The 27722-nt window shown below is 43.6% G+C and overlaps 1 protein-coding gene across 13 annotated transcripts in view; it reads left to right on the top strand.

Moving 5' to 3' along the window:
- Positions 1 to 27722, top strand: part of LOC108081755 (transcriptional regulator ATRX homolog) — a 596348-nt gene that overhangs the window by 511930 nt on the left and 56696 nt on the right. For all 13 annotated transcript variants that reach the window (XR_011444416.1, XR_011444415.1, XM_070283643.1 and 10 more), the window contains 2 exons: positions 24943 to 24970; positions 25027 to 25090. Coding sequence is in view for 11 of the 13 variants with exons in the window: in XM_070283643.1 (XP_070139744.1) it covers positions 24943 to 24970; positions 25027 to 25090 (92 nt within the window). In the remaining 2 variants the exon portion in view is untranslated. The remainder of the gene's footprint in view (positions 1 to 24942; positions 24971 to 25026; positions 25091 to 27722) is intronic.

Here is a 27722-nt window from a genome sequence, read left to right as displayed (position 1 = left end):
GTTCTTCTGCTGCTTTCTCGTGTTCTTCTTTCCACTCGAACTTCCCGTTTTTCTTTATCGGATCAAACAATGGCTTCGCGATTTCGGTGAATCCGGGTACGAATCTTCGGTACCATAAGGCGACTCCAAGGAAGCTGTGAACTTGTTTCGTGGTTGTCAGGTCCCTGATCGCGGCTATTTTGTCAGGGTCTGTGTGTATTCCTCGTGCGCTCACCACGTGTCCCAGATATTTCAGTTTGTCTTGGTAGAATTGGCATTTCTACGTGTTGATTCGTGGGTTTGCTCTGCGTAGTCTTGCCAGTACCTCTTGGAGTTCCTCCAGGTGTTCTTTCTTTTCCTGCCTATGACTACTATGTCGTCGAGGTAGGCGAATGCGAATGGTTCCATTTCTGGGCCTATAACCTAATCTAGTGCCCTTTGGAACGTTGCTGGCGCGGTGTCTAGACCAAATGCCATGACCTTCCATTGGAATAATCCTCGTCCCGGTACTGTAAATGCCGTGTACTGCTTGCTTTGCTCTTCCATGGGTATTTGCCAGTAGCCGTTCTTCAAATCCAGCGTGCTGATGTATCTTGCCTTTCTCAGTTGGTTCAGGATGTGATCCATCCGTGGTACCGGGTGTGCATCTCGTTCCGAGTGCGTGTTCAACTGTCGGTAGTCGATGCATAGTCTCCACTGATTGATCTTCTTTTTTACGAGAACTACTGGCTGAGTGTGAAGGTTCTATCAGGTCTTGCTGTAAGAGTTCCTCAATCTGTTCGTGGATTATCTTTAGCATTGCTGGGTTTTTTGGATAGTACCTTTGCTTAAGCGGTCTGTCATGTTTCATATATATTTTGTGCTTAGCAATGTGACTTGTTCCGTGAATTTCACCCATCAGCTTTAGCTGCCTGCTGAGGAACTCCTCGATTTCTGCCTCTGTCGGTTCTGCTGACGCTATTCTTACTCTCTGGCGTTTCTTTCGTTTTCCCATCTGTGGCTTGATCTGTGTGGTCAAACCTCCGCATTGCAGTGCCGTGTCACACTGTGCGATGATCTTTAGGCCGTCGAACTTGATCATCGTCTCTGCTGGTATGTCTGGGTTGTCACTGGCTGTCCCACCTGCCTCCCAGCGCCTCTTCCGTTTCCCTCGTACCTTCTGCAGCAGTCGATTGTTCTTATGTTGTCCCGTCCACATACCCAGCAAAACAGCCTCATCGGATGGTTGCACTGGTGTGCTCTGTGTCCTGGTTGTTTGCACCGTCGGCACAGTTTACTCGTGTTGGTTATTCCTGCCATTCTTGCTTGTGTCTGTTGTGGGTATTGTGTTCCTAGGGCTTCGAACTCTTCCGTTAGTCTCAGATAGTCCTGTAGCGATTGTATTTCGCTACGCTTGGCATATCTCTAGAACTCCATGGTGCTGTTTCTATATGTCCACTCTAGCTTCTGTTCTTCGCTAAGTGTGGTGTGAGACATAATCTTCCTTAGTTCCCTTACGTAGTCTTTTGCGGGTTCCTGTGCGTATTGTTAGCGTCTCCTTATCAACTCAATTGCTCGTTCCCTATAATCTATTGGCACGTAGGGGAGAGTGGGGATAGGTGAACCACGGGGATAGATGAACCACAACAAATATTTCATCTTCTGTCATGATTTTGTGTGCTATCTATATGTGTGTTGCTTACTTAGTCGATATCCTAACCTCACACCCGCTCACAGTCGCGTCAAACGATTGTTGTCGTTTTTTATCGCTAATCGAAGTTTGTATTCGCCGTTTGCAGCTTCAATTGTGACCTAACGTTTTCTTGGAAAAATTTTATCATGCTTCGCCAGTGGCATTGAACTTCATAAAATTGTATTTTATCGTAAGTAGACGCAAATTATGATATTTCCACGGATAGCTCACGGCCATCGGCCGCGCCGTGCATCCAATGGGAGGCCTCCGGTGACGGAGCAGGGATCAATGGGCGACCAAGCTCGTCCATGACCCTGAGTGGCTAGTTATCGTCCTTGTGGCGATAGGGGTCTGGCGAAGATGAGGTCGTCAGGCGTGCTTTGCCTGCGGGGCGCGTGGCTCGTCGTGCCTCTCGGTAGGCTGGCTGAGGACTGTTGCTGTAAGGACAGATGAGATTGCATTAGTGAGTTGCCCTGGGCCCTACCTAACGGAGTGGGCTAGGGTTGGCTGGCTACGGCTACGGCTTTTGGGAAGAGACGCATGTTCACCCCACTAGGGGGTTTGGGACGTTGGACAGGCGCGCCTGTCAACAAGTGGCCCCTGCGAAACATGGTCATCTCCCCATACATGGGCGCTCGTCGCTAGTGTTGGCGGCGCGGGATGGGTCCCCTGCGCCGTTCGGTCTTGGCTGCTGGCTGTGCGTCCAGGATGGTGTCATCGGCGTCTTCGGGCGTTGTGTCTTCGGCGTCGGTGTCTCCCTGGTGGGTTCCGGCTTCGGTGTCGGCATCCTCTTCGTGGTGGTACGGCTACAGCTGGTTCAGGCTGGCGGTCCGCCGGCGTCGGCTTCCTGGCACGTGCAGTTGCACGATGTTCGGTGATGGGAACTTTGCTACCCGGAAGGGTCCTTCGTATTTTGCTGCTAGATTCGCAGCGAAACCCTCGGCCGCGTGGGACAGGGCGTGTCGGCGTACCAGTACCATGAATCCGACTGGTGGTCTCCATGTTCTCCGGCTCAGGTTGTAGTGACGGCTCTGTTCGGCGGCGGCGCGGTCAGCGTTGTTTCGGACGACGTCGAAAATGTTGATCGCTTCGCTCTGTCGGGGTAACCTCTGGGGTGCCTCGTCCGGGGGTGACCTCGTCGTACAACGTCTTCGGCAGTCGCGGTTCTCGGCCTTGTACCAAGAATGCTGGGCTGAATCCGGTAGTTTCAGAGACACTACTGTTGATGGCCAGTGATATCTCTGGCAGGAGTTGGTCCCATTCGTTCTGCTGGCCTCCATCCAAGAACTGGGCGATCATCGTCTTGATCGTTCGGTTTGCCCTTTCAGTGGGATTCTGCCTCGGAGTGTAGGGCGCCGTGTGCTGCAGCTCCATTCCCAGGGACTGGCAGAACTTCTGGAACGAGCGACCGGTAAACTGTGTACCGTTGTCTCAGACAAATGTCTGGGGAACGCCGAATCGGCTAAAAATCCGCTCTCTGAAGGATCGCTCCAGATGAGTTGCGGCAGCTTTTTGAAGTGACACTAGCTCTACCCACTTGCTGAAGGCGTCCAAGAATACCAGAAGCATCGTATTGCCCTCTTTTGACCGCGGAAGTGAGCCGACGAAATCTGCGCAGAGGATGTGGAACGGTTCCTCGACCTGTCGAGTAAACATCTGACCCGCAGGTTTCTCTTGGCTCACCTTGTATCGCTGACAAGTGGGACAACGGCGAACGTACCGAGCCACTTCGCGAAACAGTCCAGGCCAGTAATAGCGCTGGGCCACACGAATGCTGGTTTTCCTGACTCCTAGATGACCGGCGGTGGGGTGATCGTGGCATTCTTCGAGTACTCGCTGGCGATAGTCTGACCCTACGCACAGCTTCCAGGGCGTGTACTCTTCCTCCTCAGGTCGGAGTCCAATTCGACGATATAATTGACCACTCTCCTCTCGGTAATCCGGGAACTTTGCTGGTTCAGCTCGAATCCTCTGAAGCATCCTCGTAATCCACTTACTGTTGACTCCTTGTACCTCCGCTTGCTGCACGATGGGCAACGGTTGGCGAGAATGAGCATCGGCCACTAAGTTCTGGGCCCCCTTCCGGTAATGGACATCATACTGATATTGTTGGAACTCCAGTGCCCAACGGGCAATCCTGCCTGTTGGATTGTCGATGGAGTTCAACCACCTCAGGGAGTGGTGATCGGTGAGGACTTCGAAGCGGTATCCCTCGATGTAACACCGCATCTTCCGAATTGCCCAGACGATGGCAAGACACTCCTTCTCAGTCACCGAGAAGTTCCTCTCAGCGGTGTTGAGCCGGCGGCTGGCGTACGCTATCACCCTCTCGCTTCCCTCGATGGTCTGTCCGTACTCGCTGGCGTCGGTCTACAGCACAAACTTCTCCCCAAAATCCGGGCAAGCTAGAATGGGAGCTTCGGTCAGCAGCGTCTTCAACTCCTGGAAAGCGTGGTCTTGTCTCTGCGTCCATTCCCACTTGTGGCCCTTCTTCAGCAGCGATGTCATGGGTGCCACAACATCGGCGAAGTTCGGCACGAAGCGGCGGTACCAGGAAGCGATTCCCAGGCACCTTCGCAGCTCCTTCAGGTTCGTCGGTGGCGCGAGTCCCCGGATCGCAGCGACCTTGTCCGGATCCGTATGGATTCCGGCTTCGCTGATCACATGGCCCAAGTACATGATGTAACACTGAAAGAAATGGCACTTCCCTCTGTTGAGGCGCAGGTTTGCGCGGCGGAGACGTCTGAAAACCTCTCCTAGGTTGACGACATGCTCCTCCAGTGTGGAACCGATGACAATGATGTCGTCTAGATATGCAAACGCGTGAGGTTCCATATCCGGACCGATGACCGTGTCTAAGAATCGTTGAAACGTGGCGGGGGGCGGAGTGAAGACCGAAAGGCATGACTCGCCAATGAAACAATCCTCTACCAGGAACGGTAAATGCCGTGCAATCCCGACTGTCCGGGGCCACTAGTATTTGCCAATACCCGGGAGGTATTGGCAAATACTGTGCTGGAGGCGAGGTCCAATGTCGAAATGAACTTCGCGTTCCGGAATCGTTCCAAGATCTGATGGATCCTCGGAAGCGGATATGCGTCCGGAACGGAGTTCTCGTTGAGTTGGCGATAGTCCACGCACATGCGGACTTCGCCATTCTTTTTGGCCGCGATTACGATAGGCGCGCTGTGCGGACTTTTGGAGGGTTCAATGCGTCCGTCTCGGAGGAGTTCATTGATCTGCTTGTCAATGACGGCCCTCATGGCTGGATTCCTTGGAAAGTACCGCTGTTTAAGGGGTCGATCGGTGCGCATGAAGATGCGATGCTCCGCGATGTGTGATACCCCCGAAAGAGTATCAAACTTGGCCAGTTCCTGGTCCAGGAACTCCTTCACCCAAGGCTCGGGGTAATCCTACGTCTCGGATTCCTCTGTCTAGAATGAGACTTGATCCTCTGTGGGATGACTCACCGAATTGACGGTTCCGCATAGGGGCGGGCTCTGCTCCGGCGTTTCCTCGACGTGATCCTGGAAGCGGACACGTTTCATGGAGGCACGGAAGGGATTCCGTTGCGCGGCTGTGGCGTCTGCCACGGGCAAAGCCTGTCTCCAAAAGGGCGGCTGGTTCTCCGTAGCTGGTGAAGCTGTGTCTCGAAACTGTGCTGGAGGCGAGGTACTTAGCTGCTCTTCGTGTTCGGAGCGTGGCTCCCTTGATTGCCCTCGATGGGTAGAGCGTGGCTCTCCCTGGGCTGCCGTCGGTGGTTCCAAGTGGATGGAGTGTGACTCCGTTGTCGTGTTTCGCTGATCAGAGCGTGGCACTGAGTGATGTGCCCTGGATGGCTGTTCGTGGTTGGAGCGTGGCTCCCTTGTCGTTCTTCGCTGGTCAGAGCGTGGCTCTGCGGGCTGGTCCCGTGGGTTGGAGCGTGGCTCCCTTCAGTGATCAGAGCGTGGCTCTGTTGTTGGTCTCCGCTGGTCAGAGCGTTCCGGGTTACCGCAGCCCAGGGTGGCTTGGTGTGGTCGTTCGGTCGTAGTCGGAGGGTCTGCCCGCCGCACAGCAGAGTTGCTCCGATCCCGCAGAGGAAATCCAATCCTAGGAGTATGTCGTCCAGTGCGTCCGACATCACAAGGAGAATGGTGGGAGTCCGTTAACTCCCCAGGTAGATATTTGCCGCCAGGGCTCTAGTCAGCTCGCGGCATGTTCCGTCGGCGAGTTTCACCTGGGTACGGATGTCCCGTGTGTTCCTTCCGTTGTCCAGCATTTGTGCCAGACCTTCACTGATGAAGCTATGTGTAGCTCCGGTGTCCAGGGTAGCTATAAACCGTCGCCCCTCCATGTGGATGGTAGCGCGGATGCGTCCCTGGTACTGATGGAGAGTGTCTCCTTTTGGCTTCGTGGGTACGGAGGGTTCCTCGGGTGATTCCCGGTCACACGAGGCCCTTGCCCGTTTCCCGACGATGGCTGGCGGAAACAGTCGATCGTCCTGCGACCTCGTTGACCGCAATCCCAGCAGAATAGAATCCGTGGATTCCTACACTCGGCTTCGAAGTGTCCGGATTGGCCGCAATTCCGGCAGGCGTCGCGAACGTTGACTGCTTCCGGTCGTGGTGATACCACGCTCTGGCTGGTACAAGCGTTCCGGCTAAGGGAACCGTTGAGGGCGTTGCCTGAAGAGGGCGCCTGTTGAGCTCGTCGAGTGGGCATCCTGTCCCCGTCTGCTGCGTAGCTGGCTCCTGTGGCCTGGCGTTGAGTCGGGATACGGTTCTCGGGCGTTCGCCCGCCTCGGCTGCGTGTCTCCTCGTAGTTGGTCACGAGTTGCGTTAGTTCGGTCAGCGTACGGAAATTCTGCCTCCGTGTGTAGAGTTGATATTCCGGTAGCATGTTCTCATAAATCCTCTCCAGTTCCTTGTCCGAGGAGAATCCGGCCCGGCGCATCTGCAAACGAATGTCGATAAGGTATTCCTTAAATGGTTCGTTGGGCTTCTGGAAATGCGTCCTTATCTCATCCTCCAACCGCTGATAGTATCGCAGTGGCAAGAAGAAATCGAGGAATTGTCGGCGAACCTCGACCCAGCTGGCTTGTTGGAGTCCGCTCGTGCGGAACCAACTTTCGGCCCGGCCGGTCAACAGCACCACCAGGGCTTGAGCCAGATATCTCCGGTCGATCCGGCAGGTATCAGCACGCTCCTCGATGTGTTCTATGAACCCAAGTGGATCCGTCGTTCCATCGAACGAAAGGCCCCACTTTGTCATCCTGTCGATCATGATTGCTCCCAAGCCGGCGTCGCCCGGTGGCTGGTGACGTACCACGTGGTAGAAAAAGCGAAGGTGGTACCAACGATGCCAACGTGGTCGGTTCTGGCGATATGAGGGACGGGTCCAGCGGGATAGGCGACTTCATTTCACCCGTGGGTGCGTTTCCGAACCGGCGTTCCAGTTCCTCGAGTCGATCCTGAATTTCCTCGGAATTGCTAGGCTGCCGCGAAAATGCTATGAACCGCGCACGTTGCTCGTCCACAGTGCCGCTTCGTTCGAGTCCGAACTCGCCGAGGATTAGAAGCAATCCTCGCCTCCATCTTTTTACGATAACTTATCCAAGTGACGCCCATGGTTCACAGGATACGCGGAGAACAAGAATCAGAAATAACAAACGGGCTCGAGTGAGTGGAAATGGCGGGATACTTCATTAGAACCTTGAAAGTAACCACTATATCTGTAATTTGGCTTGGATTTTGCTTGGATTATTTTGGTAATACGACTACGGTCACACCGACCGTAAAAGGTAAACAAAAAAAACGGCCTCCATTCGCGGCGTATTACTATGAATTTCTGAATTCCTCGTCGAAGTATTCTTGCATAAATAAATGCAGAATCCTTTAAATTTATGTTTTTAACCTATGATGCTTACAATTTTTTTAATTATTTAATTATTATTATTATTATAAATTTTAATTAATTTTACAGCGCAAGAACCTTGCCCCCGCAAAACATTATTTTTCCTAATTTTCTAATATTTTTTCAGTTCAAAAAACCAGCGAAATGATATAAAAATAAAATTCTCATTGTGAGACCATACTGTCAATGAGCTGGCTAATACATTTTTCAATTACAATTTTCTTCATTAAACCCGTATTTTGTTATCGAGTATCTAGTATTTTTATGTAGATCTATCGATTATCGCGCCAATGAAGTAGCTAATGCATTATTCTAATGCATTAGAGCGCCATATAGTCGTCTTGCTCGCACTTGTGTAAAACGCTGTAGCGCTGTCAAATCTTTAATAAAGTCTTTAATTAATGTATTTATTCTTCGATTATTATTTATTCGATTTTAGTATTTATTTTATTCGCTTGGTATATTCGTTTCTTCGGCGGTTATTTCCTTTTATTCAAATCCTATTATTCCTTTCCTCGAATTTATTGTTTTAGGTTATCTGGATTTCTTTAATTTATTATTAGGTTGTTTGGTAATGACATACCAGTTTTTACATTCAAATTTCGCACTTCGCTTGTGAAGTCAAATATAATCGTACATGGCAATGTATCTCGTTTGAAAGGTATTGGTATCACCTTTAAAATGATATATATATATTGTTTACATGAGCTTCTACGTTAAAAAGTTACAATCGATTGAAATGGAGTTCACAAACGCAGAAATTTGGGCAGTTTTGAAAATTTATTTCGCACAGGGAAAAACTGCTGCGGAATCTCGCCGACAGATTATTGCTGTCTTAGGAGATAACAAACAGTTGTTTAGGCGATTCCATAGGGGCAATTTTGATACCGAAACACCCACGACCAGTGACCGTTGATACGGATAAAATCATGGAAATAGTGGATCGAGATCGTCATGTGACTATTAGAACCATCGCAGAGGAGCTGCAACTAAGCACAGAAACAGTCCATAGGCATTTAAAGTCAAAAAATTTAACAAAAAGCTCGATGTAAAGATGCCTCATAAGTTATCCCAAAAAACCCTTTTTCAACCGTGTATCAATCTGAGAATCTTTGTTGCACCGTAATAAAGTCGACTCATTTCTGGATCGGTTAGTCACTGGTGATGAAAAATGGATCACATATGACAACATAAAGCATAAAAAATCTTGGTCGAAGCACGGTGAGTCGTCTCAAACGGGGGCAAAGCCAGGACTGACGGCTCAGAGTGTATGGTGGGATATCAGAGGAATTATCCATTATGAAGTGTTGCCCTATGGCCAAACCATCAATTCTGACCTGTACTGTGAACAACTAGAGAGATTGAAGATTGCACTTGAACAGAAGCGGCCAGCCATGGTGAATCGTAAGGGCGTTGTGTTCAATCATGACAACGCCAGGCCCCATACATCTTTGGTGTCGCGTCACAAGCTACGGGAGCTTGATTGGGAAGTGTTAATGCATCCACCTTATATTCTGGACATTACCCCAAGCGATTACCATCTGTTTTTGGCCATGCAAAATTTTTCGATGGACAAAAATTGAGTTCAAGGGAGGATTGTGAAAATCGAATCGCTGAGTTTTTTGACAGTAAAGACAAGGACTTCTTTAGGAGAGGCATATACAAGTTACCATCAAAATGGCAGAAAATCATCGAAGACAACGGTACATAAAGCACTAAAATCGGACAATGCTAACTATGTTAATATCGTCGTCAAAAATCAATAAAGAAACCGGTATGTCATTACCAAACAACCTGATATTTTATTTGGGCTTATTTAATTATTAATTAATTATTATTTCGGTTTATTATTTGAATTATTTATTTATTTGAATCCTTATTATTTTATAATTTTTATTTTATTTTATTCTCGGCGGCAGGGTCTCGCAGGGTCCTTTGAGGGTTCGCGGGTGTCCTTAACGTGGTTGAAGGCTATTGAAAATCTTCCCGATGTGGGCAAGGATACGACGATAAGTTTGATGAGTTCATTTTTAAAGTGTAAAGTCTGAGAGCGATGTGTATTTAATGAGCTGATCTTCCGAAGTGTGTTCCTCTTAGCGAGGGTCCCCGGTTTTATATTAATGCTTAAGCTAGCCGACGCTGCTGCCACGGGCAGAGCAGAACTGGAGATGTGTGTTGGCCACGTGTGTGTGTGTGTTTCTGGATGCGTCCCTCTGCCGGCGTTGACGCTGGCAGTGACGTTGACTATGATTTTTGGCGGTAACTTTGCTGCTTGCTTTTGCGACGACGCGCCGTATGCACCAATGGAAAATTTTCTACGAGTATTTATCTATTCCCTTTCCCCTTTTGTTTCTATACACAAATTCTACACTCGCAAAAACGAATGTGACCAAAAATATATATATAAACTATATTTCCTGAGATTAAATTTTTTCTATTCTTGTCCTCTAGAAAACAAAATTTTTCCTACTTTTGCCTTCTAGAAAAAAAATTTTTTTTTTTTCTGATAGAAAATTCTGGTTTCGGCCAGTGCACAGTGGTTGGGCTTGTATGGAGCCGCGGCCAAAAATACTTCTAGTTGATGTATCGTTACGAAATGAATACCAAAAATCAAGAAAAATGTTCTAAGTATATGCACAAAAAATTGGCCCTATAGCACGTCGATATCATATAGCTGCCATAGGAACAATCTGTTAAAAATCAATATTTAGTATGAAAAACTTTTTTGTTTTTCAAAATATCGTAACCAATTTTACAGATTATATGTTTGGTACAGGTTTATATATTCCTACCAAGTTTGGTTAAAATCGGATATCTTTATCTTATAGCTCCCATACAACATTTTTATAAAATGATTTTTTTCAAGGGCTAAAATTAATTTTTGATCTCTCAATGAGAATGTTGGTGAAATATAAGTGCCCAAAAATTAAAAAAAGAATTATTAACTTATATATTGGGTATTTTATTTATTTAGCAACAAATGCACACAGCTTAAGGGGGGTAAGGTTAATTCGGTGCAAAACTGCCCACTGTTCAAAAAATGTTTTGGCGAAACGGCTAAAGTTAGCTTAATGAATTAAATACAATTAACAAAATATTTGAACAATTATTTTTTAATTTTTGTATTAAAAAATATTTACAGGCCTACGCGATATTGCTAAAAGTTGGTTTTCGGTGTACATCCTGACCTAACTGTCCACAAAAACGTCCGATATAAAAAAAATGTAATGTATTCCTTAAAGAATAATTGCCCCAAGGTACTTAGCAGACGTTTTTATTTTTAAAATTTTTTCCCGATTTTTTATCAAAATTGGAAGTCAAAAGCCGGATTTTCGACTAAAAAACTAAGTTAATTTGTTAAAAAAATATATTAACATTAAAATTTAAAAAAGCTTGACGTGAGTACCTGTAAAATTAAATTTTAAAGTTAAAACCTTACCCTCACCTGTGTTAGTATTTTTCCGATTATATTAACCTCTGCAAATTTCTGCATCTGATTTTAGGCACACAGTACCCTAAAAGTCAGACGAACACATTAACATACATATTATTTGTGGCATTTCGTGGCATCACAACTAAAACTTTAACTAAACATGAAAAAGTACGTTAACAAAATAGACAAAAATGGGTTAATCGCTATAAAATACACAAATAATATTTAATTAGTCAGATAACTTTCATAAAACCAATTTATTAAAGTTAATACCTTCAACTTTAAAATGCATTTTAAATAATTAAATTTGGAGAATTTTTTCGAACGTCCGACCACTTTGAACTTCGCTTTTGTTTTGACGAAAAGCTCACTAAACGCAGCTGCAGCAGCAAAATTGAACACGTGATCACACTTTGCATTCTATTTTTAGAATGTCTCGTTAGAATTCCAGAAAAAACTAGTTTGCAATAACAAAATGTAGACAATTTAGAGACAAATTCTTTACATTTTGACTAATTATTTTCAAGTCAATTTTTCGATTTATGGCCTACTCACAGTGGCCGATTTGGCTGTTCTAGCGACAGAAATGGAATTTCATAAAAAGTAACGATAAATTTACCAAGTATGAAATTTTTATCAAATCTTTACCTAAAAAGAAATTAAACTTTTCACCTTTAATTTAAAATAATTTTTTATTTAAAATTTTTTTTTTAACTTAAAAATTTTTTTTTTATTTTTTATTTCTTTTTTTAAATATTGAATGAGTTTGTATTTTGTTTTCAAAGATGTCATTTAAAAGAAAGCCACAAACAAATATATTTCAATTTTCCGAGTCTGAATCGGAATTTTCTTCTTGCATATGTAGTCTACAAGTAGATTTTGACCTTTAATGTCAAATAAACTGCTTTGCTCGAACTATTAGCCGCACTTTTGTTTAAACTTGTTATTAGTGGATCCGACGATACCAACAATAAGTGCAAAAGATCCTTCATTGTGTTAGACCGAGAGTTTTTGAGAGTATGGTTCAACCAAAAATTTCTTAAGTAATGTTTGCTGAAAATATCCTAAACTTTAGCAGGGGCAAGTAAGGGCAGCTGATCTTGGTTAATTTACACACTAGACGAACCATAGTTTAGCAAAATTATACAGTTTTTGCGGGCCGGGACGAGCTTCACAAAGATTTAGTCTACAGAAGCTGAAACATGCTTTTAAAAAGGGGGCTACAAACAGTGATGGTTTTAAACATAAACTACAAATACAACATCTACTCACAGGTCACAAAACATTAATTTTCTTATTCTACATACCTTAAGCTTTAAGAAAATGGAGAACTTGTTTCAAAAAAGGTGAAATCTAATAAAATGTCGCAAATATAAAATAGAGTGCAGCAACCGAGGTATAAGCTCTGAAAAATAGTGTGCTACCATATGTTGACTTTGATTGTTAACAGCTGATCTATTTAATCGCTATGATCAGTTTTAGTATTTTTTGTGGTATATATGATTATATTACTATCGATAGAAAATAAAACTTTTATTAATTTTAACAGTTGAAAATATTCTTAATCTGCCGCTAGAACAGCAAAATCGGCCACTGTGCTACGGGCGCATACTTTCATACTTGTTGCTTGGTCACCATCATGGATTCCAGGTTGTTTTGTGGCTGCCCTGGGGCCTGCTGAGCATTTACTGAGTTTGAGGGGAGTGGATTTTGCATATCTGTCCGCAGAGCTTCGGCGTAAGAGATGCCCGTGGGGGCATTTAGCGGACCAAAAGAAGATCTGGCTGCTTTGGCAAAAAATACATGTGGAGTAGTTTTTGAATAATAATACACATTTTGTATATTTTGTTGGCGTGTAGCTGTCACTCGTCGCATGTGACTCTTCTGCTCCTTGTACACCACACAGCCTCGGTAGTTAGCTGTATGGTTTCCTCCACAGTTTCCACATTTTTTCGTGTTGGGGTCTTCTTTGTTCGCAGGGCAGTGTGCGGAGTTGTGGAAGTCTCCACAGACTACACAGACTGACCGAAGGGTGCAGTATGTCCTTGTATGTCCATACTCATGGCAATTCGTGCATTGCACAGGACCGTTGCGTTTGTGCGGTTCTTCAACGGTGATTCTACGATGCAGTAGGAACTTCAACTTGTAGATCGGGTGAACTTCATTCTTCTTTAGGGTTTTACTATCTGGCTCAAGTTGGACTTTGAAAAGTGGTTTTTGTTTATAATGTTGCTAACATTCTTGGCAAAGAAACCCTTGCCTTTCAGGGCTTCTAGTATCTAAGAGGGGGCGACTTATGGTTCAATTCCTTTTAGCACTACTTGCAGTCCCGTGCTGCTTTTTAGTTGGTAGGTGTAAAGGTTCTTTTTTGATTCTTTCAGGTATTTAGACACGGTCCGGAAGTGTTCCATCGAAGCCGGTGGTGGTTGGGTTTGGCAATGATAGCTCCAAGATGTAGGAGTTGGAGTGAGTGGGCGGGTGAGCAAGAGTGCGCTCTCTTGCCATCGGCGGTCAGTAGAGCCGGGTTGGTCTTGGTAGACGTTTTTTCTGCTTCGATATCGCGAGTTGAGAAATAAGCGAAACAACCGTTTCTTTGGTTTACAGAACATATACGCTCATTCTTTTGAGCTTGTTACGCGCGGCACCATTTAAATGAACTCTGCAGCTTGGCCTAACTATCAGTACGTAGTTTAGAGTTCCGAATTTACTTTTTCACCATGAAAACACACTACGAGAATAAACCCCGCGTAGCGGTCGTCCGTAGGCACGTCTGCACTCGATGAAGGTCGAAGGTCGAAGAGATGCTGTAGAAGAAAGGAAGTCGAAAAAAGAGTTCACCGAAACATTCATATTTTCATGAGTTGTTTAATATAATTGTCAAAGAAAGCTACGAAAGTCGTCTAAATTTGAATATCAGTTGCGAAAGTCGCCTACATTCCTATTTTCTGGAGTGGTTTTATATAATTGTCAACGAAAGCTACGAAAGACGTCTAAAGTCGGATATCAGTTGTCAATGTTGCGAAAATTGCCTACAGTTACCTTTTTAAAAATTATTTACATATCTTCTTCAAATGTCATAGTACATAGTCATTGTAATACATTTTGTACTTTTTAACATAATTGTTCGGCTGGGGGGAAACTTCTCGATTCACTTCCGTAGAATAAGTAGGAAAAAAAAAACACTTCCCGCGCCGCAGTCACGGAACACCAAAGAAAAAATCACCACCAAAATGAATACCGCAAGAAAAAGTAGTAGGCCGGGGGGGCGTGGTTAGTTTCAATGGTAACGAGGACTTGATCCGCTTTATTCGATTTCATAATAGTATTTAAAAATGTACAAGCGGGAGTGAGAGATCAGAACCGCCGATCGCCCAGAGTCGAAAGCGTCCGCTAGAAGCGCGAGAGCGCAAGCTGAGAGCGAGAGCGCGCTGAGGAACTTTGAAGAAGCGGGAGCGCTTAGGAGTCGCGCTGGGGGGAAAGGAAAGCTCCTGACCTGAACATTCCGCCCCCCTTGCAATCACTAGGGTAGCAACATAGTCTGCTCCTCATTACGGCGTGTGACAGGCCCCGGACAGGACCCATCCAAATACGGTGCTTTGGGCCACCGGCAATCCATCCTGTATTTTCAGGAACCCAGGCTGCATCACTGCAAAGTCGCAAAGAAGTCGCCAGCGACGCGTCAATGCAGCTCATCGGCGTGCATGGGTCGATAAGCGCCGCTGTGTCGAACACTCGCATCCCGGTGACAATCCGCACCAGCGCGGTCGGGAGGAGGTTCACGCTGTGTCGCTGAAGCAAAGTGACCAGTGAAGGCCCTGTCGAAACTCCCTGCGTGGCGAATGGAATGCCGCGGTTCGTGGAGAGGCCGACGAATGCCGTGGAGAGGCCGAAGAATGCCGAGGAGAGGCCGAAGAATGCCGAGGAGAGGCCGAAGAGAGTTGAAGAGAGGCCGCCGAGCGCCGAGGAGAGGTCGAAGCGTGGTGAAGAGAGGTCGAAGCGTGGTGAGCAGAAGCTGGAGCGCGACGAGAGGGCGGCGTCAACTGACGCGAACGGCGTAAATACAGCGGCTGCTCCTGCATATGCAGCAGTGTGTGGTGCTCTCCGTTGCAGATCTTGCACCTATCGCCACGGTGGCACGCTCCATCCGAATGCTCGTGAGCCAAGCAGTTGGCGCAATAGCGATTCGCGAGGACCGCGCGGAGCCTCTTTTCGATGCTCAGCCGCAAGAATCTGCGGCACTTCCGTAGAGGGTGGACTCCGTGGCAGACTCGGCAACGGTAGGAATTTATACCTCGTGTACTTCTGCTCTCCATTTCGACGGCGCTACGTAGACGTGGGAACATTGGTTATAATCTGGAGTAGGTACAAAAGAAAGAATTAGTATGGAGTCGAAAATATGACTTAGAACTAGCGAAAGAAGCAAACTACGGAGTAAGGATACGGCTAGTTATTGAGATTTTTCGGAGGTCGCCCCCCGAAGCAATACGACTTTTGCGACAGGGCGCTTAACGATTCCCCGAGCAGTACAAATATTCACTACTCGGACATGACCATCGGGTCCGGGAAACACGGAATCAATCCTGCCGAGCCGCCACTCATTGGATGGCAGATTATCGTCCTTGATTATAACCATCTCGCCCACCTCGAGATTTCTTGTGGGGACTTGCCACTTTGTTCGCTTGTGGAGCTCCTTGAGGTACTCTACCTTCCATCTCAGGCGGAATTGCTGATGAAGGGCCTTAAGGTGCTGCCACCGGTTGATAATAGAAGTGGACGCACCCTTAATTTCGGGTTCGACGGTGGCGAGAAGGGGTCCACCTACGAGAAAATGACCTGGCGTGAGTGCTAACAAGTCTGTGAGGTCTTCGGGCATCGGGGCGATTGGAAGCGAGTTTAGACAGGCCTCAATCTTGGCCAGCAATGTGGAAAGTTCTTCGAACGTATACTTTCGAGTGTGCTGTGGATTTATAAAACAGCGTCCAGCTTCCCACAATCCTCCCATGTGCGGGGCTCCTGGGGGTATGAATTGCCACAGGAGTTCCTGGTGACCAGGGATTGCAAATAAGAGTTATGAGTAAAATAAAAGTTACTACCAAAAAATTGAGCTGGAAAGATGAAATTTTTAGGTATACCATAATTTTTGAAGGAGTTATCAAAAATAAAATAAACTTTTATAACCAACTTTTATTTTTTAATTGCGCTTTAACTTTTATTTTTAAATATTAAGAATAAAGTTGTAGAATAATTATTATTTTTCAATTTGTATATAAAAGTTGAGTTATAACAATTATTTGCAATTTTTAAAATAATAATTGAAAATTAAAATTATTCTCCAATTTTTATTTAAAAAAATTGAAAATAATAATTATTCTCCAATTTTTATTTTAAAAATTGAAAATAAAAATTGAATCGCAATAACTTTCCAACGGAGCGGTATATCTTAAAGATTTATATATATAATTAATCTACGCTTCAATACCTTTCGTTTGATGTATATATTGTGGTTATTGCTTATGCCTAGCTTGTATAGTGAGTTTTGTTTCTAGCCATATGGAGAATACTTTTAGACCTTTTAAAATGTCATAATTTTGTTGGTCTTCATAACCATCTTCATCGTTTACGACCCCATATTGATTAAAGACCAACTGTCAAGAAATTCCTGGGTAATTATCTCAGTATTCATGTTTGTTTGTGAAACGGTGAATTTTTTATTATATGCACTTATGTTCATGTACATATTTGTGCACATGCAATAACCACAATATATACAGCAAACGAAAGGTATTGAAGCGTAGAATCATTATATATGCCAATCTTTAAGATATACCGCTCCGTTCGAAAGTTATTGCGATTCAATTTTTATTTTCAATTTTTAAAATAAAAATTGGAGAATAATTATTATTTTCAATTTTTAAAATAAAAATTGGAAAATAATTTTAATTTTCAATTATTATTTTAAAAATTGCAAATAATTGTTATAACTCAACTTTTATATACAAATTGAAAAATAATAATTATTCTACAACTTTTTTATAAAACTTGAATAATAAGAATTAATTTCCTATTTTTTCTATATAATTGTAAAATAACTCTTATTTCATAATTTGTATTATAAAAATTATAACTGTTACGATCCCTGCTGGTGACTATAAGCATTCGTCACGGACTCCTTGACAGCTTGCAGAAATTCACGCGACAGCACTGCGGCTGCACCAACAAAGGTCTTCCCATTGTCCGACTGAACTTGTCGAGGGCACCCTCTTCGCGAAACGAATCGGGCGAATGCTGCGAGAAATTTCTCTGTTGTGAGGTCCGAAGTAGGCTCTAAATGGATGGCCTTCGTGGAGAAACATACAAACACCAGCACATAGCCCTTGGTAATCAGGCAGGCTCTCCCGGTGTAGTTCTTTATGTCAAACGGTCCGGCATAATCCATGCCTGTGTACGTAAAGGGCCGCGAAAAGGACGTTCTTTCCTTCGGTAATTCGCCCATCAGTTGAGTCTGCAACTTCTTTTTGTGGATCACACATATTTTGCAGGAGAAAATTACTGACTTGACTAAGTTCTTGACCCTTGGTATCCAGAATTTTGAGCGGATCAGGCGTACCATTAGCTGATTACCGCCGTGCAAGGATATGCGATGCGTAAAGGATACAAGGAGACGCGCCAACTGACAGTTGTATGGAAGAAAGATCGGATGCCGTTCATCATATTAGAGGACTTCGGAGGTCGTCACCCGACCACACGCCCTGATGAGGCCGTGAGGATCAAGGAAAGGATTCATGTTCTTAATAGAACTGGACGCTGGAATTGGCCGCTTTTGGCTCAGGCAGGCATATTCAAGCGCAAAGTGTCTGCGCTGGGTCATGAAAATTAGGAGTCGCTCAGCTGTGGAAATCTCTGTATTGGATAGCTGCAGCTCACCTGGAATAGGTCGTTTTTGCGCGCGCTGGATGAAGCGCTGAACTCGAAAACTCGTAGTGCCTTGTCGAGCTTGGAGAACCGCTCAAGCATGTCCTGCAGTGATGTCATTTTTTTTTTAGCAAAAAAAGCTGGATTAACAAAAAAAAAAGCTGAAAAAAGCGGAATTCAATAAAGAAAAAACTAAGAAAAAAGCTGATTTTTTAAAAACCATTTTTTGTTTGTTTAGGCCTAATCTGACGACGAAAATCCGCTGTAACAATTGTGATAGCGGCCAAACACCATATAAAAAAACTCTGTGAAAAAAGGAAGAAAAAAAAACTTTTTGCCTCGTCGATTTTGCGGGACTCTAATGACGAAAATGATACCTGCGAAAATTGAATGGCGTTGCTAGATCAAGAGAGTAAACAGCTGATATGGTGCTATTGCAATAATTCATTTTATTTATTCTTACACTCCTAATGGAGGGAAAGTTCAAGGAAAAAAGTGGCATTGATAAGGGCTGTCAAGGCGAAGACCATTATATGGGATTTAACCCACAAAGGGCATTTTAATGCCATATTAATTAACAAATTCGTTTACAAACAGCTGTCCAGTGTGACCAAAGAAAAGTCCTAAACGCCATAAAAGGTACATTTTCATGACGTTTCATGGCCTTTCCTTAATTTTTTTGGTCACACTGGTTACAGAGCAAAATATTCAGCGATTCTGCTATAACACATGTTACAGCGGATTTTCGTCGTCAGAGTACTAGCCTAGTACTACAAGGCTTTAATTTGGCTGAAAACCCGAAAAACCTCGGCATTTGACCAGGGAAGGGTCAGCGTTTCTAACGCAACTAATGCCTGTCCCTTAAAACGTTTCCGTCACTGTCCTTGTAAGTTAGCACTTCATTCCAAAAGCTAACAGTGTCGTCGACATTTTGCATTGGGATTAGTTTTATGTCATCATAATGCCGTAACGGCATCATGGAAGACGCGCCAAATATAGGTGTGGACTTTTGGATGATGGTCTTCGATATAAGTATATATAGATACTGTTGCAATATAAATTAAAAACAATAAACACATTTAAAACAGCACTTAAAATGTATTAAAATTAAAATTAAGAAAAAAGCATCTCAATTTTCTAAAAAAGCTGGAATTCCCGCTACCCGCTGTTTTACAAATTTTCCCGCAATCACACTTCAAAAACATCTGAATTTGACGGGAAAAAAGCGGAAATGACATCACTGATGTCCTGCTCCGGGCATGCTAAATGGCAACGTATGGGTCGCTTCTCGATGTCGATGTCGGAAACTGATTCATAAGGTGCAGGCCAGGAGTCTTGTGGCTGAGCTAGCCAGGAAGGCCCATGCCACCATAGCTCACTGGTAGCCAACTCTTCAGCCGCTACTCCACGACTGGCTAGATCTGCTAGGTTGTGCTCGGAACGCACGTGAGACCACTGGCTGGCATCAGTATTTTGAGCGATTTTAGTGACTCTATTTGCGACGAAGGTCGTCCACTGACATGGTGGCTTGTTCAACCATGCTAGCACAATAGTGGAATCAGTCCATAGAAAAGATTCTATACGACCGAAAGGAATCTGAGGCAGAATTGCAGTCCACAAGTCTGCCAGAAGGACGGCTCCACACAGTTCTAGACGCGGGAGCGAGACGGTTTTTACCGGAGCGACTTTGGTCTTTGACGTTAGAAGATTTGATGAAATGATTTCATCACGCTGGATGCAAACGTAAATCGCTGCGCCATAAGCCTTTTGGGAAGCATCGCAGAAACCATGGATTTGGACTTGTACACCTGGTTGAAAATGTACCCAACGCGGGATGCGAACTTGGTGGAGGAAACTGTAGCTCCGAAGGAAATCATGCCAGCGATGTAGTAGTTCTGCAGGAAGAAACTCATCCCATTCGACGCTGGCTAACCAGATATCCTGCATCAGGATTTTGGCCTGAACCACAAATGGGGAGAGCCACCCAGCTGGGTCGAACAATTTCGCGATTTGGGATAAGATGTCGCGTTTCGAATAGTTTGCCTGAATGGTGACCTCTGTTGGGACAAAGTAGAACTCATCCGTCGTAGCGTTCCACCGTACTCCCAATGTCTTAGTGGTGCTGACCTCTTCGAGATCAAGAAAATCAGTCGAAAGTAGATGCTCTTTAGGGGTGCACGTTCAGTCGATGTCCACTTGCGGAGAGGGAATCCAGCTGAGTTCAGAGCTGCTTGCAGCTCCTGAATGGCTAAAATAGCTTCAGCTTCTGTATGGGCTCCTGCTAGCACATCGTCGACATACATATAATTTGAGATTATATGCGACGCCCGTGGATATTGGGCGTTGACATCGTCGGACAATTGTTGCAGTGTTCGTAGGGCCAGGAAAGGGGCACAATTCACTCCAAACGTGACCGTCTGAAGCTCGAAGTCGGATATATCCCCTTGGCCATTTCAAAAGAGAATCCTCTAAAACGGAGTGTGCTCTTGGTTTAGGAGAATTTGCCGATACATCTTGGTGATGTCGGCATTGAAAACGAATTTAAACGTCCGCCACTTCAGGATTTGAAGAGTGATCGGACTGCAGTACTGGCCCTGGATACAGAATGTCATTAAGGCTGTTCCCATTGGAAGAAGGACTGGATGCGTTGAAAACTACACGAACTTTCGTGATCGCACTTTCGGGCTTGAATACTGCGTGATGGGGTAGATAGAAATTTATCTTGTCGGTATTCGGAGGCACCGGCTTCATATGGCCAAGATCGATATATTCTTGGATCACTGAGTCATAAGTGTCTTTGAGAGCGGGCTCCTTCTTCAAGCGAGTCTCATTCCTCAGAAACTGTGCGAGTGCGGAACTCCTCGAATGCCCCAAGTCAATGTGCTCTGAATCTTTGAAGGGCAGGGATACTATATATTTCCCGTCGCAGGATCTGGTAGTTGTTCGGACGAAAAAGTCTTCACACAACTTGTCCGTCTCCTTTACCAGTCTACATGGAAGGTCCTCCACCTCCCAAAATTTTGTGAGAAGTGTTTCCATGTTGCTTCGGACTCTATGGATATTTGTGTGGTAAAAGACGAAACCCTACTAGTGGTTGAAGACACTGGGCCGGTCAAAATCCACCCGAAAATGGTCTCTTGCGCTAATAAAGACCCCCATACGTTTGGCCTCCAGCCTGATAGCAGGACAGACGGAAGAATATCCGCACCTAGAAGAAGGTCTATCTGAGACGGCTGGAAAAACGACGGATCTGCCAATGGCATATTGGGCAGCCTATCAAAAATGCTTCGATCAATTGTGCTTGTCGGAAGATTGACGGACAGGTTCGGCAGCACAAACGCCGTCGTGTCGATCTTGAGCATAGATTTGGCCGGAGTGACCATCTGGAAATGACACATTTTTTGTGAGACACCGGAATTGGCTTGGTTGAGCCCTGTGACTCTTGTCGTTACGGCTTGAAATGGAAGTCTAATCCGGTTGGCAAGCCTCTCAGAAATGACAGTGCCTTCGGAGCCTGAATCTATCAGGGCACGTGCTGGAAAATTCTCTCCTCGGTGGCACACATGAACTATGGCCGTACCTAGAAGTACTCCTTGTTGGTTGGAGGCGAAATGAACTGACGTGTTTGAGATTGGCTGCTCAGGAGGGTGAGCCGGCGCTGTGCTAACAGCATTAGACGGATTATCTTTGTGCAAGAGCGTATTATGCCGTCCCCTGCATGTGAAGCAACTATGCCTGCTCGTGCATTCACGAAGATTATGTCCCCTTGCAAAGCAATTAAGGCACAATCTCATTTGTTTAATATATGATGCTCTTTGTAGTTGAGTCATCTGGAGAAAACGAGGACAAAGCCGAACTGGATGAGGCTCTCTGGAGCAGAGATCACAAAATCGTGCGCGTGGCCCGACTTGTGTCTCCAAGGTATTTACCCTCCTTGGTTGTGCACTTCTGGGCTCCCTTGAATGCTGTGTGCTGGAAGAATTGGGTCGAACATCCTCAATTGCTTCCAACGTGCGATATCTCTCCTCGAGAAAGGAATTCATTTCTTCCCAGGCTGGGATCGCGGACTTATTGGTCAAGGACTGCTCCCATAACGAGAGAGTGACCTTCGGCAACTTGGAGGACATTAGAAAAATTAGAAGGCAGTCCCAATTTTCCGTGGAAATTTGTGAATGCTCGAGGGCTATCAAGCACCCTTGAATTGTGCTCTGCAGATCTTTCAAGGCCGTGCCTGATTCACTGCTTAGGGTCGGAAGACTAAACAGGATTTTTAGTTGGCTGTTTACCAACAATCGCTTATTTTCAAAGCGATTCTGAAGCGCTGACCACGCGGATTGGAACCCATCATTAGTCAGCGGAGACTTGGCCACAATGGCGTGAGCTTCGCCGCTAGTTTTGGCGTTTAAGTGGAAAAGCTTTTCCACTGGAGTTAACCTGGAATTATTTACATAAATGGCCGTAAACAGGTCACGAAAAGTGGGCCAGCGCAGATAATCTCCGTCAAAGATCTCTGTATCGCATGGCGGGAGACTGCAACCCCTCGAGAATGTCTCTGTCGGCGGAGCTGTTCTTGGCGGTGAAGTGGGGGCGGACATACGGTCGATGTCTTCATCTAGCTTCGAAGCACATCTTTCGTACACCGCATAGCAGTGCTCATATTTATTTTGAAGTAGCGGAAGATTTCCGCTACCTCCCTCGCGAAGAGCTGCTTTGGAAGCGGTTTCATACTCCCGTTCAACCTTTTCCCATAAGGATTGTATCTGATCCAGACGGATCTTTAAGGTAAATGAACTAGGCTCGGAAGGGGATGCCGTAAATATCTGGCTTTCAAAATTGCTAAGACGGTCGCTAGTTGCTATGAACTCAAGCAAAATACCGTCTAAAGTGCTCTTGGCTTTGGATCTCAAATTACTTGACGGTCCCGCGCCCGTGTTTCTCGGACTCGGTTCCCGCCTTTGACTTCCATCTATTGTAGGCGCTAACTGCGCTCCCTCCCTCTTCTGACTCGCGTCTTGCGGAATTGATTCTTGTCCTTCCGACATTTTTTTTGGATTGGATTGGCAAGAATATGCCGTAGAATTCGAATGTTAGACTTATTTGCTCCCAATACCGTCAACTAAATCGACGAAGTAGAAATGTGAGACGGTAAAAACGAAACGATATGGATGGCAAGAATATGCCGTAGAACTCGGATGGTAGATGGTGGATGGTGGAATTAACCAATCTCAGAATTGCAAGTAAATAAACTGGAAAAAATTTACTTGAAGTAGAAGCGACGATAATCGAAAATATGTGTAGAGGACTCAATATTAATTGGAGCAGATGCGACGAGAATCGAAAAAATTTGTAGTGGAACCAATATTAATTGGAGCAAATGCGACGAGAATTTAAATTTATTTGACCAAATAACTAATTGCTGGACGGAAATGCCGAGTTGTTTATTATTTTCGTATTTAATAGTAAACCAATAAATGAAAAAAAAATATATATATGGAGTACCCTTGACAATTGCGGATATTTAATCGAGTGCAAAACTTTAAAAAGTATTTAATGATCAATTATTAATTAACAAAAATATTAAGTATAAGGAAAAAATATATCGGAATGGTGGGATCGGAACACCTGACACCTTTCTTCTCAACTCAATGTTCGTTGGGATGCGCTGCCGGCAATGTAAAAGCTCTTGGTTATGTATGTATGTAGATGTCGCGGCGGCAGCGGAACTATGTAAGGCGCACCAATAAAATGCAGAAAAAAAGACGGACACTGGCTTACAAAGTTTTGTTTCAATATTTTGTTCTTTATTATATTATATTTTGATTTTCTTGTTTAATATATATTTTTTTTCAATGTCGTATGTAAATGTATGTGTATGGGGAAAAAAATATAATATGGAATAATATGTGTTTTATATGGCGGAAATATGATATATGGATTTATTATAATAATATATACATATATATATATATATGTATATGTTAGCAGCGGACTGTATTATTTATTATTTGTAATTTTTTATTATCGGAATCATATTATTTTTTTTTTTATTGTGCGAAATAAAATCAATGTCTTTATGTAGACCGATGTATGGACATATGTATGTATGAATTTTATTCTTGTGTCGGAACCGTTTTGTACATTGATGTACGGATAAATCCCAATATGTATAGAGGAAAGCGGACGAAAAAGAATATGGCGACGTTTAAAACGGAGACGGATTGAAAAAAAATTTGCAAGTTTTAGGAAATGGAAAATAAGAAATGGAAAATGCCGTTGTCAGGAAAACTCGCTCTTGGAGTCGACACGGAAAATTAATCTTGCAGCAGAGTGACCGAAATTAATTGTTCGGACTACTGCTGAAGACCGGCAGTGAGGGGGCGACGGAATAGTTCGTACTTATCTTGGGAAATAAGAAACGCCGAGAACTGCTGGTGTGGAGTTGAAAAATCCGGAATCCAAAAATCCAAAAAATCCAAAATTCGGCTCGAAGGACCAAATGTTTGGCTGGGGGGAAACTTCTCGATTCACTTCCGTAGAATAAGTAGGAAAAAAAAACACTTCCCGCGCCGCAGTCACGGAACACCAAAGAAAAAATCACCACCAAAATGAATACCGCAAGAAAAAGTAGTAGGCCGGGGGGGGGGGGCGTGGTTAGTTTCAATGGTAACGAGGACTTGGTCCGCTTTATTCGATTTCATAATAGTATTTAAAAATGTACAAGCGGGAGTGAGAGATCAGAACCGCCGATCGCCCAGAGTCGAAAGCGTCCGCTAGAAGAGCGAGAGCGCAAGCTGTGCAAGAGCGCAAGCTGAGAGCGAGAGCGCAAGCTGAGAGCGAGAGCGCGCTGAGGAGCTTTGAAGAAGCGGGAGCGCTTCGGAGTCGCGCGGGGGGGAAACCAAAGCTCCTGACCTGAACAATAATAATCACCTAAATAAGCTATATACGTTTTTATTTATCTTAAAATTCCATAGTGTAGTCTAGTTATGTCTTTTCTTTTTATAATGTTATTTTTTTAAATAATATTTTATTAAAATATTTTGTTTTCTCCTTTCAGAACAAAAGGGAAACATGGATATGGAAAAGTTAGTAGGTTGTTGCAATAAAGTTGAAAAATAATCGTAAGATTTTTTTTTTCTAGGTTGGAAAATAATATTTCGATTTCCGGATTGTCATCATACTCATCAAATTTTCCTAATTTTAGTGTAAGTATAAAAAGTGGTGTATGTAAGATATTTTACATACATCTTACGTTATATTACCTAATATCGCCTTAATTAATCGTGGCGTAGAGTTATTATGTTAAAAAACATACAAGAATGAGCGAAGATTGACCTCTTTGGTTATCGAACTAGTACGTTGTTTCTTTTTTTTACTTTTCGGGTTATGTGATAGTGGGATCGATAATTAGAAATATATGTAAAGAATGCTACGAAATTATCAATGCATTCGTACTAAGTGGGTTCGAATTAATGTTTTTAATTTAGGACATACATTTATTTACCACTTTGTATAATATGAACTAGACTTTAAGGTATTCCCGTGGATGAAGTCTTTCCCTCTTTGTCCAACTGAGTGCATTGTTTATATTATTAAATGCGCAGCGAGTTGCTCAAATTCGAAACAAACTGTTTCTCGCTTTCATCTTTCTCTCGCTTCCCCTTTTACCCTCTCCCCTGATGTGTGAAATACTGATACTTCAACAATTCACTCAGGCCTGTTCTAGTTTCCACTCGGAAGTGAATTTGATAACATTTGCGGATTTCCCTTTAACATAAGCGAATTTCCCTTGGTGATTTAAGGAAATTTTTTTTAATTTCCCTTAAATTCCCTAACAAAATCAGCTGGTCGCTTTCAACAAAAGAGATTCCCTTGTCTAAGATTTGCTAAAAGGGGCTGATCAAATTTTGGCCCGCTGTAGTCTCCAACTCATAGATAGTAATGAAGCACTAATTTAAATAATAAAATCTAAGGAATACGCATTAAGACAGGAAATAAACATTTAGAAATATTTGTAATTGCAATCAGCTGTTCTGGTGGCAAAATGCTGGAAAGTAGAGTTGCCGAGGGTTTAGCAAAAATTCCCTTCGCATAAAATTTAGTTCAGTTTGTGGATTGAATTGGCTGGTATTTTAAAGAAAAACACTTTTTCATATACTTTACCTAAGTGCAGATATTTTAATTGTAAAACAACATAAAAAGTAATTGTTCGAAATTAATCTTAAATATATGCCGTTTTTTTTGAAATGCTGACAACCCTTAAATGGTCCCTCTCAAATACGACACAGCGGCAGCGGATTTGCAATAATGCTGAAGGTTAGAATCGAACCGATTTTAAGGTGCACCCACAAAAAAATTATTTATAAATCAAGTACTTTAGTATTAGCTAATTCAATTATGCAATAATGTTCCCAAAACCTCTAGGAATAGATTACAATTAACATTTGTAATATACATAATCGCATTGTATTTTAAAATAATTAATTTCAGATTTTGCGGATTTGAATCCGTCGGCCAAATGGCACACGGAAAGTTTCCGTGCGTTTCGTCTGCAAATTAACAGAGACTTAACAGAGGGAAATACGAATCCGTAAAAATTTTTCGGAAGTGAGCACTAGAACAGGTCAGGGAAATCCAAATCCGAATAAATTTTGCGGAAGTGGAAACTAGAACAGGCCTGACTATTTTTTTTTAATGCCTAATAAAGCATTTAAGCGCGGCAGTTCAATGCTCCTTTGTCTGAGGCAACTACATCAATAGTTAATATAAATATACGCGAGCAGCGCAGAACAACCACCTATACATAAGAATAAGTACGACGTAATGGAGAATCCTCTTCTGAAAATGCAAAACATAGAGCGTATACGTCGCAATCGCGGTCCCAAAATCAATGTCGTAAAAATGACGCATAAAAGAAACAGATTTAACTTTCCTTCGTCGGCACAGAATCAATCACTGAACGTATATAAAAAATATTCATATAATAAATAGATCTCAACCTTCTACAAGATTCACGCATGCGAGACCAGTAAAAAGACTAAGTTTTGGAAAATCATCTTCTGAAAATTCAGTTCGTCTCGCAAATCAGATCGTGTATGCGTCGAAATCTCTGGCCCCAGAATGGATTTCCTAACGAAAATCAGCAATATGCATTAGAATAACACATCTTAACTTTCCTTCTGAAAATTCAAAATCGCAAACAAATCTAGAAACATCTGGCGCCGGACATTCGCTTCGCTTGTCAGAATTAAATGAAAAATTATTCCAACTGAAACGAACTCTAGTAGCGACAAAAGTCGCTGACACCTAGGAGGGGTAATGCAATTTTAACTTATACTAAAATATTGGCATTATTAAATTCCACATATATTATATCATCATAGCATCCATGCCCCAAGCATTGAATAAATTTATTAGATTTAGATTTTAATTTGTCACCTATACCTAAAAGTCAGCAGTTTTTACTGGATTTTAAACGCCCGATCGCCTCTGTGTTAGGACTACAAGGTCCTGCTCTACAACTCCACTCTAAAGCCGATATGGACGTATGGCTTCCAGCTTCGGGGAAACGCGCGGCACGCCGAAGTTTGTATACCCTTGCAGATTGGTTTTGATATATATATATTATAAATTATAATGCCGAAAACAGACACTAAACAGAGTTTCATAACATTTTACCTATACTTATTATGTTTACTGTTTGACAGTTACAGTTTTACACTCCCAGCTTTACATTTTCTCTACGGATCGCTTCTATGGCAGCTGTATGATATAGTTGTCCGATTTTCATAATATTGTTACCAAAATTCTGAAATAATACCAAAAGCTCATGTCTCA

This window comes from Drosophila kikkawai, chromosome 2R, assembly GCF_030179895.1.
Source record: "Drosophila kikkawai strain 14028-0561.14 chromosome 2R, DkikHiC1v2, whole genome shotgun sequence".
NCBI lineage: Eukaryota > Metazoa > Arthropoda > Insecta > Diptera > Drosophilidae > Drosophila > Drosophila kikkawai.
This window is presented reverse-complemented; position numbering and strand designations above follow the sequence as displayed.